Source organism: Mauremys reevesii, linkage group 3, assembly GCF_016161935.1.
Source record: "Mauremys reevesii isolate NIE-2019 linkage group 3, ASM1616193v1, whole genome shotgun sequence".
NCBI lineage: Eukaryota > Metazoa > Chordata > Testudines > Geoemydidae > Mauremys > Mauremys reevesii.
The window spans coordinates 45,407,982-45,420,304 of record NC_052625.1 but is presented as its reverse complement, the minus strand read 5'-3'; the positions used below and the strand labels follow the sequence as shown (position 1 = coordinate 45,420,304).

General features: G+C 43.7%; 1 protein-coding gene across 4 annotated transcripts in view; it reads right to left on the bottom strand.

Moving 5' to 3' along the window:
• LOC120401980 (spermatogenesis-associated protein 7 homolog) overlaps positions 1–12,323 on the bottom strand; it is a 114,269-nt gene that overhangs the window by 67,180 nt on the left and 34,766 nt on the right. For 2 of the 4 annotated variants that reach the window (XM_039532272.1, XM_039532276.1), the window contains exon 3: positions 5,700–5,792. The exons of 1 other annotated variant lie outside the window; for it this stretch is intronic. In XM_039532272.1, coding sequence (XP_039388206.1) covers positions 5,700–5,792 — 93 coding nt within the window. Of the gene's footprint in view, positions 1–5,699; positions 5,793–12,323 lie in introns of those variants that run through there. One more of the 4 variants, XM_039532274.1, reaches the window with a different exon arrangement.

Sequence of the window (12,323 nt, the reverse complement as noted above, 5' to 3'; positions counted from 1 at the left end):
ATTAAGGAAAGGACCACTCAAATATCCTGAGAGAACCTGCTTCAATATAGAAAAGCCTCCACTGACTGCACACCCCTAAGAGTCACCTATCATCCCACACTAGAACCCCTATGGGGTATCATCAAATTACATTTCATACTTGATGGGGACTACATCTTGAAAGAAATCTTTCCTAAACCCCCTCTTCTGGCCTTCAAACAACCTTCCAATCCCGTCAAGCTAATCATCAAAAGCTCCTAGCAGACCAGGATACACCAACTCAAAGCGACACTAAACCCTGACAAAAAAGCCCATACAACACCTGCAGACGTATCTCCACCGCTATGATGATCAATACCCCCCACAAAACACCTTTCAAGATCCACGAGTGCATACACAACATGTTGTGATAGGTATGTATCTCATCCAGTGCATCAAATACCCCAATAACTATGTGGATGAAACAATTACTACACTCTTGAATGAACTCACTGAAAAAAATAATAAAATAAAATCACCACATCACCCATGAGTGAACACTTCTCACAGAGTGATCACCCCATATCTGATCTTTCAGTCCTTGTCCCCAAAGAAAACCTGCACAACACCTTCAAAAGGGAAGCCTGGGAACTTAGGTTCATTACTCTTCTGGACACCAAAAACCATGGGCTTGCCAGAGATACTGGTTTTATGGATCATTACAACAATTTGTAGCACATCCCACTTCCCGCTAACCTTTAGTTTCCCACTTCTCCTACAGCATATGTGAAGCCCTTATGCTTAACTATCTGTCCCAACTTGTATTTAGCTTACACACTCTGGTTACTTCCCCACAGCTGAAGAAGGGTGCTCTGAAGCTCAAAAGCTTGTCCACCAACAAAATGTTGGTCCAGTAAAATATATTACCTCACTACACTGTCTCAATCAAAAATAACTCTCTCATACCTATCCTAGTGACACACACTTTGCCCTCCCAATCAGCTGAGTAATCCTCCTGGGTACTGCAAACCAAACATCCCCCCATAACCTGCCGTCTAGGGTTGACAGAACCCTTTTATGTCCTCTCCTTGTAATTTGACAATATTTGGTTGTGGCTGTCAGTAATATTATTGTTAGTCATCCCAGGCCTGAAACATAATGCCACTGGGGTGATGCAGATGCTGAAGTTATTCTGTTGGGCCAGTTGTTGCGAACAACCCAACAGCTGTATTCCTTGCCTCCAGAACAAAGATGTGACACTGTACCACACTGTGGCTCCTGTTTTTCTAGCCACCACATAGTATGTAGTGATGCATCAGCATTAAAGGAGAGGGTGTATTGTGGAGAAGAATTAAAGTAGCCCATGCTAAAGCAATATTTGGGCTGGCTAAGTCATTGACTCTGAAGAGTAAGAGCCATTTCTGTACACTGGCATCAGAGTCAGTGGGTTGAGGTAATCACCTACAGTTGGATGGACAAGATTCAAAAGCTGGCAAGCAGGAAAAATATCTTTAAGATTCTAAAATTGACCCATTCTAGTGTATTAATTATTCTGAAAAAAATTCTAATGTGCTATTCTGAAAACACTCTATGTGAAAACACTCTTTAACAGACATTGATAAATACTTGTTTATATAGTGCCAAAATGTGGTAGGTGCTTGTGGCAGGGCTCTGCTAAGAAAACCCTTAATCAGTTCCTGCCACCCCAGCCCCAGATTGGGGCTGGGTAAATAGTCAGTGCTTGCCTGGGAACTGCCCGCACTTGCCAGCCTCATTAGCAGGAGCTAACAGGCTGGGAGGAAGTAGAGGAGGGGCAGAGACCAGGAGGGAAATGCCAGGCTCAGAGGGAGGAAGGAGCCTACTAGTCTGTTGCTGGTCAGGCCGGTGTGAGGCCAAGCCATGTAAATAGCCTGTAAATAGTAGGAAACTGGTGGTGGGGAAAGGACACAAATGCATCAGCGTGGAGTGTCCGAGTCTTTAAGAAGCGGGGCCAAGGGGCTGAATCCTACAGGGTGCAGTTTGCACCCTGTTATAGTGCTCTGCAAACAAGAACACAAACAAGCTCCCTGTCAAAAGGACATTGACACCTAAATAGCTAAAGGAGGGGGAAGGCACAGAACATGACACCAGTGACTGTGCAGTGATATTTAGCATGTGTTCTTGAAATAGAGTGACCTGCCCCTGTAGGGGCCAGAGGCCTGGATGTGGGCAACCCCATCCAATTAGTCCCATATTAGCTGGGTACGGAGATGGGGATTCCCCTATAAAGAGCATCGGGAAGCAGCAGAGAGAGGGAGGAGACAACCAGAGTGAAGCCAGATTGAGACTCCAGGGACTGCTGGAAGTGAGCTGGCTCCAGCAGGGAAACTCGAGTCTTTGGAGAAAAAGGCTTCAGGCAGGAGACCCCAGGCAGGAAAGACTGGGAATATGAACTTGATGATAATTTGAGAACTTTTATTTTGAATCTTTAATGTAATAAATCCAGCGCCGAGGAGGACTGTGCTGAATGAGAGAAGAACCTGTGTGTGGAGCTTTTAAGAGGGCACTGAGCTGAAGAGGGAAACTGAGACACGGCTCTGCCAAGCGACCTCATGCCATGAGAGGATACTAGGGAGGCAAATGGCCCATTCGCTGTCCTGTTAGTACCACTCTTTTTCTATTCATGCTTTTGTTAGCATTTCAAAGAGGTTCTCAACAAGGTTCGCAGCCCTTGTGGAAGAAATGTGTTGGAGGAGTGGAAGCACAGTCCAGGAGAGGATTTCAGACAATAGGGAGCCTTCCTTATGGAAAAAGGCAAGGGGATAAGAGTGAAAGAATAGAACTGGAAGGGACCTTGAAAGGTCATTGAGCCCAGCCCCCTGCCTTCACTAGCAGGACCAAGTACCGTATTTTCCGGCGTATAAGGTGACGGGGCGTATAAGGCGACCCCCTAATTTTACAGTTAAAATATAGGTTTTGGCCTATATTCGCCCTATAAGACGACCCCCCCTTCCGAGGGGGGGAGCCCAGAGCCTTTTAAACCCCAGCCGCGGCCGGGAATCAGAGGGCTCTGGGCTGCCCGCTGCGGCAGGGAGCCCAGAGCCTTTTAAACCCCAGCCGCGGCGGGGAGTCAGAGGGCTCTGGGCTGCCTGCTGCGGCGGGGAGCCCAGAGCCTTTTAAACCCCAGCCGCCCGCTGTTTATACCCGGCGTATAAGACGACCCCCGATTTTTGGGGGTTGTTTTTTAATATAGAAAGTCGTCTTATACGCCGGAATATACGGTACTGATTTTTGCCCCAGATCCCTAAATGGCCCCCTCAAAGATTGAACTCACAAACCCTGGGTTTAGCAGGCCAATGCTCAAACCACTGAGCTATCCCCCTTCCTTATGAAGAGCTCATAAGATAATGTGGTTGTGGTTTTAACGGAAAAAAATGGTTTCCTTATATTAATTACCTCTCTGTGATGGTGCATACAAAAATAACGTGGTGTGGCCTACGAAGACCGTTGGTTTAACTGGAGACACAACTCCATCAAAAATATGCCCTAGTCTGTGAATAGGGCTCTTAGGTGCTACCATAATACAAATAATGACTCATCATCATAATACTAAATCCAAAGAGACAACATAAATTAACCTGCAATAATCTTTCCTCTATCTCCCTTGACTATCATGTTTTAAATCTCAAGGGCCTGATTTTCATCTCACATCAGTTTTACACCAGTGTAACTCTATTGACTTCAGTGGAGCTATTTCTGTCTTGGTTCTGACCCAAAACCTGTTGAAGCTAATGAGAGCCTTTCCATCAGGTATTTGCACAGAGTGGAGAACCAGGCCCTGACTATGTAACTTTTTTAACTCAATAGAGAAAAATAAAATGTGAGATTTGTAAGTGTCATAGGTTTATTCCCCACTTTGAACTTTAGCGTTCACAAGATGGGGACCTGCATGGACTCCTCTAAACTAAAATTCTAGTTTAGATCTGGTTCTTGCTGCCACCAGTCAAGTTTTAAGTGTCTGACACACTCCCTGTTCCCCCAAAACTTTCCCTGGGGAACACAGATTCAAACTTGAATCTCAACACAAAGGGAAACAACCCATTTCCCCCCTCCCCTCTCCTAGTGCTTAGGAGAGATACCTGGATTCAAATTCCTTGAATCAAAACAAAGAGGGATTCACTTTTCCCCCCTCCCTTTCCCCTGAAAATCCAAACAAGGAAGAAATCAATTACGTTCTAAAAAGAAAATATTTTATTAAAAAGAAAGTACACTATCTCTGTAATACCAGGATGGAAAAATACAGGGTCTAACTTATAAACCTAGAGAGGCTCTCCCCCCACCCCTGCTCAGAATAATCAAAGTAACAGCAAACAGAAATAAAGATATTTCTTCAGCAAACACACAATTGCAAATGTAGAAATCAAATTATAAGACTAGTCCACCTTTCTAATACTCACTAGACTGAATAGAAGAAAATACTTCAGGAAACCTGGAGAACTTGAAGAATATGTCTGGCCTCTCTTAGATCCAAAAAGAGAACAAAGACCCAACAAGGAACACAGAGATATGAAATTATCTTGTCCCCTGATTGGTCCTCTGGTCAGGTGTTCATAAGGTTACTGAGCTTGTTAACCCTTAACTATCTGTTATGACAGTAAGAGTAGCACTTGTTAAGGTAGTAATGCTATGCTTGTTGTGAGTCTATGATGCAAAAGAACTCAGATGGTAAATAGGGGGACTATGTGGCAAAATTTGTCTGGACAGTCTAACCTGTCCTGAGGTTCTCTTGTATTACAGAGCAGCTGCACAAAAGTAGGGTTGATGCCCAGGCTAACCTTTGGTGGTCAAATGGTCCTAGGTGAGAAGCTTTGGGCTAGGGGCTTTTCCAGCTAAAACACAGAGGCTGAGGCAGGAATAGGGGGCAGTTTATGAAAGTCCAGGTGAGTCTTAAACAGGGGTCCAAGAGAGCTGCTTCTTGGTGAAGGGCAACGGTGATTTAGCAGAGGTTTCACCAACAGGGACTTACCTGTGTGCAGCTGGTGAGTACCTCCATTTAAGGAAACAGTTATTTTGTACATAAGCGAACAACACTAAGAAAATATTCCATTTACCGGTAATTGATTTCTACTTCAAATGAGAAACTGACCCACAAGACCCTGAAATCTGCTACTGCTTGGCAAAGGGACACCATGCTATTTGAATGGTACTCCAAAGGCAACCCAAATCCCAGACTTACTAACTAATCATTCTTCTACATATAAATATCTTATTTTGTGTGAATAGTCCTGGATTGACAGCTTAGCTGAACAGGCATGGGAAGGGAACTGCCCTGAAGATAGTTGTTCCACTTTCAGAGCAGAGGCAGTAACACTTGCACTCGTTCTGCCACATTGTGCCTGCTCTGCTGAAAGTGTACTTAAATGCCCAAGCCGTCCATAAGGCATCTTTCAAGGACATTTTAGTTACAAGAAAAAGTTAAATACAGTCAGAAATGTAAGATCTTCAATACTGATATGAAACCAGATTTCAAGTTCCAGACTGGTGTGTCACATCACATACTCATCATACCTAGAACATAGTTGTATGTTCTACTGGAGTCCTCTGAATGTATTTTGCTTGGGTTTTCAAGGCTACTGACATCCATTGAGTTAATGTGGGGGGAAACAGCAAGCTGGCCAAGAACAATTGTAACCAACCAACCCTTAACTATGACTTTATCTATCAGCCTGATGGCTACAGTCATCATGATAGATTTCAAATACCTTTGGAGGACAGCAATTTCCTATAATGAGTAGCCATGTGATCTTGAATAATGTACTGAGTTGACAGCTTGGAGGAAGATCCAGGAGAAAAAGCTGAAAGAGTAAAATTTTATTTCAGTCAACAGGCTAAGAAATGGCTCACAGGCATTAATAGCTTTAAACATTTTTAAAGATTTGCCTTGTTCCACTTGTAATGAATTTTTTTTTTTAAATTTTCATACTGAAAACAAAGCAAAAAAATTTAAGTTATAAATTATTGCAGTTTTGTATGGCTTTGGATACTTAAATTGTGGTTTGCAACACATGTATGAGAACTGTCCATGTATTATTAAATCACCCATAGTTTATGTATTATTCTTTACTATTATATATCTGTGGAGAAAATTAGTTATTTAATCTTCTCTTTAATGATAAACTTCTGCAATCTGAAAGATTTAAAGCTGGAGACTGAGCGAGGAAAGAAATGTGCTTGCACTTCTCTAACTGCTACACCAATACTAGGCTAAATGATATGCAGAGTTATATTTTGAAAACCCCATTGTCATGAGTGTGGTTGAATGGATGTAAATTATGGTAGAACTCGGCCCATTGAATTAAACTGGGATGCAGAGTAGAAATCTATTTCCCTGTAAATTGAAGACAGCACTCTTTCAAGTCTCTAAACTGCAAGGATTCCAGAATATTCATTTCAAACTGTTCTGGTGGTCCAGAAAATGAGGCCACCTTCTAGATCCTCCATTACTTTAATTGATTTCTCATCCACTTCAGAAATGATTCAGCATTTCCCTCATGATTTTCAAAACTTTATACTGACTTACTCTCCACCTTACCTATTTAATCTCATATCTACCTAATCCACCACGTGCACAGTCCTCTTCTATCAACATGGTCTTTTCTGTACCTTCTCCACTACTGTCTACAGTCACTCTTTCATCTACGCGGCTCCATTTTCTCTCTGCCTGTGAGCTTCTGAGTCCATTCACCTCTTCAGAGCTCACCTTGAAATCAAAGAAAGGTCTGACGCAAAACCCATGATTAACTGAACATTCCTGAATTTGGAGGAAGTTCAGAATCCAAACTTGGATCTAAGCTTTGGGCTTATCTCTCTAACAGTAAGTGTGTGGCCAACTGGGATGTAAATGTTCTCCACGCTAAGTGTTTGCATAGACCTTGCTGCCATGCACTAAAAGTTCCATACGGTACTTTGAAATGGGAGTAGATTAAAGTGAACTATGAAACTTTTAGTGCCCATCAGCAGGGTCCACACAGACACTTGGGGCAGGGCAGGCTACTGCAGGGTAGATTTACACCCCAGCTTGCTATGAACTAAGTGTTCATATACACAAGCACTTAAATTTCACAGCTGGCCCTTATATCTCAAATGGACCAAATCAAAACCTCTAATACAAATACTCCTAAACACTGGGGAAGTTTAGAACCTAAATCTGAATTTTGAAGCTTGGTTCTATTTCTGCTTAAATACTTCATCTTAGCCCACAATGAAGTGAAAAATACACAAACAGTTTGTTACTCTTAAGTGTTTATTGAAGGCTGAGTCCAAATTCAGGGCTTGATCCTCCATACACTTACTACTAGGCACAGGCCCATTGAAATCAGTGGGACTATGAGTGGTAACAAGATCTGGTAATGTTTGCAGGACTAGGTCCTTAACATTTTCCTCTAAAATTAGGTAGAATCTTCCCCTTGTCTAACAAAAGTTGCCTTTTAGCTACAGAGAGTTTGTTGCCTAATGCCAAAAACAATGGAGAGAATAGGGCAGTAAATTCTTCTCTCTTATGTAGGACTAATAGTGAGGCTGTTGTGGATCCCAGTTGTATTAGGTCTCGATCCTGAACCCAGAACCACACAGTGGCCCCCTTTGCCCATGTGAACTGAAGTCAGTGCAACTCTGTACAGGCATGTGGTCTGCCAGCAGGACTGAGGATAGATGTGTGACTGATTTATGTATTTCAGCAGGGGAGGTGGAAAATGGTATCTAGAGGCTTAAATGAATGCCTTTCCATCAGTTTTTTATATGAGAGCACTCTCCATTCTATTCTAACCCCTTTCTGAACAATGTACAGTAATTTTCTAGTCCACGATTCTTTCTCCAAGCATGACCCAGGCTTTGTGGATGGTCAGTCTTTGGCAGATAACAGTAACAAATTTTATACAGAATACTGGAGGCTAGAAATAGAACTTGACTTGGATCTTTACATAAACAGACGCAGAAAACTTCTTAATAAGGTAATTAGCCCGACCTATTCAGATTCAGCTTTGTAGCTGAGTGAAGTAAATAATTGATTGATTTATCCTCCATGTCCTCAAGGTATAGTTGTAGTTAAATTAAAAGTTTGAAACTAAATGATTAAGTTGGAAAAAGAGTACAGGGTTGGGAGTCTGGGACTAACACTGGCTCTGTCACTGACTTGCTGTGTAGCCTTCTCTGCTGCTCATAGTCCCTCATCTACAAACCAGGGATTATCCTACTGACAAATATGTGCATTAAGGCTTAATTAATGTTGGTATAGCATTTTGAGCACTTTGAGCATGTAAACAACTATACAAGAAAGAGCAGAAAGAAGGATCTGAACACTGATGCTTTGTGTCCTCATCTTGTTTTTATTTAATATCCTGTCACTGCAATTCACTGTGCAAAGGCATTAGCACAGAGCCCAGCTGTCTTCAGTGGGGTATCCCGACACAGTGGCATATCTGAATACTGTCGGTTGCAGGAACAAGGCCTTATTCTGGCTCACGAACCCTAGTTCCGATACTATGCACAGAACATGTAAGCACAAGTCAAGGTTCTAGCCAGATGGCATTTTATTACTATGGAGAAAACAGGCACATACTGTACAGCCCATAGACATGAAGGTAAGATTGCTATAAAACTCTTTAGAACTTAGCAGTGCAAAACAAGGGTTTGATTGTGGTATCTTTATTCATACTGAATAGTAAGTAACAGCAGTGGTTCTCAAACTAGGCCTGCCGCTTGTTCAGAGAAAGCCCTGGTGGGCTGGGCTGGTTTGTTTACCTGCTGCATCTGCAGGTTCGGCCGATCGCAGCTCTCAGTGGCCGCAGTTCCCTGCTCCAGGTCAATGGGGGCTGCAGGAAGCGGCAGTCAGTATGTCCCTCAGCCCATGCCGCTTTCTGCTGCTCCCACTGGCCTGGAGCGATGAACCGTAGCTACTGGGAGCTGCGATTGGCTGAACATGCAGACACGGCAGGTAAACAAACCGGCCCAGCCAGCCAGGGGCTTTCCCTGAACAAGCAGAGGCTCTAGTTTGAGAACCATTGTGTTACAGCATAAGTATGTTCAGTCCCATTGAAGTCAAGGGGACTACTTGTGATCTAAGATACTACTGAATGAGAGCAAAGACATCACAATGGGATCCCACATTTGAGGCAGATTAACATAAAGCTAGATTGTGAGCGACTTATTCATACTGGTGAGTAGTTATACCAATGAGCAGTCCAATTTCAGACATTATCACTCATGGAAATAAATACTCACCAATATGAGTAAAAGGCTCACTATCGGGCCCGTAATATTTCATAGTTATTGGAGTTATCTGCAAAATCTCAAAAGCACAATTTTTCATATGTTTTGCTAACTGTAGGATTTTTTTCTACACAGGCTTATCCTTGCATTCGCAAATGTTTTACAATAATCAAAACAAAATATTTGTAGCTATCTGTCCATAGCCTTAGCTATGTAAATTAGCACAGCTCCATTAAGTTCAATCAACAGAGGTATGGTGACTTACACCCTTGTCACTAAAGATATAGTTTTCTTTCTGGGAAACACCAAAATCCATTGCTGATCTGCTGTGACAGGCTGGTTTTAATACATGCAGAAAAAAAATAGAGCATGGCAGAAGAACAGTGTAATAATGAAAACAATATTAGAAGGAGAAAATTGTCTGGAAAATCCATTTGCATGAGGAACATCCTTCCCAAAATTAATTACGGCCCTGAACTTGAGAAGCTGAAGACACACAGTTTGGTAAGACTATAATACTTTTCATTTCTTGTCTTTCATAAAATATGATTCTTTCTTGGATCAGAAAAATTACTATAATTTTTGCAGTAAAACAAATTGTGGGCACTCTGCTCCTACATAAGAAATAATAAAAAGTGTTAATGGGTTCAATTCCCTGAACTTCCTGTGTGGCCTTGGGCAAGTTATTTAGCCTCTCTGTGCCTCAGATCCCCACCTGTAAAATGGGCATAGTAGTACTTCCCTACCTCAGAGGGGTGTTGTGAGGGTATATACATTAAAACGGTGAGGTGCTCAGATATCATACTATTGGGGGTAATATGTACAGTGTAACCACACTGTAACGACAGTATAATTCCAGTACCCTTATTATAAAGTATGAACAAAAAAGTTGACTTGCTAGTGTCTTTTGTAAACAGCAAAAAAGTAGAATTCTAGCGGAGAAGCTAAGGGTAGTGGAAAAGTATTTTCAGTTAAAAGCACAGTGAAGAACAAAGTCACCTCTTACATGCTTTTCAAATCATTTTGGTTTATCAGCCAAATGGAAGAAATGTGTTTTATCACTGTCATTTTGAATCAAACTTTAGTATTGCTACTTCCAGATTTATGATGGAGAACATCTTCCGACATGAGATTTTCTTCAAACATCATGTGTAGAAGAAATCTACCGTAGTTCAATCTATGAAGGCTGGGTAATTAGTCATCATGCAATAAGACATGTTAAACTACAATAAATTACTTGAGAGACATCTCAAAATGAGAGAGAAAAAGAATCAGTGTTGCGACATTTATCACTGTTTTTTCTTCGAATGATTGCTCACATGCATTCCACAACAGATGTGCTCGCCACGTGCACCGATACTGGAAGTTTTTCCCCTAGCAGTACCCATAGGGGAGCACCCCTAGGGATCCCTGGAGTGGCGCCTCTATGGTGTAGTATAAGGGGCACTGTACACTCCCCCCACCCTCCGTGCCACCTTGTCGCCAGTGAAGGTGCATCAAAACTGCTCTGCTCCAGCTTGGCTGCAGCTTTCCTGTTGAACTCTTGTTCGTTCATAGTTAGTAGTACCTGTAGTTAAAGTAGTTTAGAGTAGTGTTAGTTTAGCTTAGTGCACCCGGGTTGGGGCATGCCCTGTGCCCCGGGCTTTAAGTCGTGTGACACTTGCAGGCGGCTGATGCCAGTGAGTGATCTGTACATGGACTGTTTACGCTGTCTGGGGGAAATCCATCTCAGCGATCGCTGCAAGATTTGCAGATCATTCAAGCCTCGGACCAAGAAGGAAAGAGACATTTCGGCTCCGAGCCATTCTGATGGAGTGGATGTTGACCCCGACTCCAGTGCACCGCTCCGAGTCGGCACTGAGTACCATATACCGAGTACCTTCAGTGCCTTCCACCAGTTGGCACCGCTCCCTGTCTGCGGTGCATGCCAAGAAGGCTAAGAAGAGGTCTTCTCCACCGAGATATCGGAGCTAGACCGGGGAGAGACTAGATCCACGTTGGGCAGTTCTCGATCTCTGTCGGCCTCCAGGCTTCAGACTCAGGTTGAGCGGAGCAGCCTGGTCCACTCAGTGCTGACCTCCCTGGATGTTCAGGTCCCCTCCACATCGGAGGCCCTGCAAGCGGCCTGGGACATCATATCTCTGACAGTACCAGGGGACCACCACCGTTGGCTCCCTGGTCCACAGGCAAGCCACCACTTGGATCTCCACAGTCGCCACCTGATCAGTATCGTTTGCAGTCTGGGGAATGTTCCTAATGCCATTTGCCGATCAGCGACCGCCCCATGCGCAGTCTGCTCTGGTCCCTGTCAACCCCCACCAGGTTGTGTGGCTGGGTTCCGACTGGCAGGGGTTCCAGGCACCGCTCTGCCTCAAGGGACCATAGACCTCGTGAGGAGAGCGGGCCCTGTCGAGACCAGGACAGATGGCACCAGAGGTCCTCATCTCTGAGAGGCCATTGTAGCCCATCGCGATACGGGTATCTGTTGGGAATATTTTGCTAGCTTGGCAGCTGGTAGTGTGGGAAGCTAAGATGTTTAGGTTTTTAGGATGGGTTAATTAGGCTTTGAGCTTTGTTTTGAGAAGTTGGCCTTGGCTAGTTCTATGAAGTTACAGCTGCGGGTGTGTTAATTTTGTTAACCAATTAGCAACTGCTTGCTTGCCTGCTTCAAGAGTATAAAGATGTATGCTGGAGAGAAATAAAGGACCTTTGCTGCCAATCAAACTGACTGAAGAGCTTTGTTCATATACGCCTGCGATGCAACAAATGGTGACAATGAGGATAGTGTTGGTGGCCTGAACTGAAAAGAAGAAAAGGAGGCGCACCTGAGCTCAGTGTCGAGCGGCTAGGAGGCGCACCTGAGCTCAGTGCACCTGAGTTCAGTGTTGGAGGCGCACCTGAGCTCAGTGTCGAGTGGCGGGCGTCTGAAAGGAGGCACACCCCAGCCCAGAGGTGAGCAGCTAACATGGGAACTGCTGCATCAGCGGAAGAAAGGACGGTGCATGAATATTTGATGCGCGTCTGCTGCGGTGGGGACGGAGAAGGGGACTTTCTGTTCAACCAAGTACAATTTTGATCAAACTGTTTGGGCAAGTCGGTGGCTCAGGGCGATAAGGAGG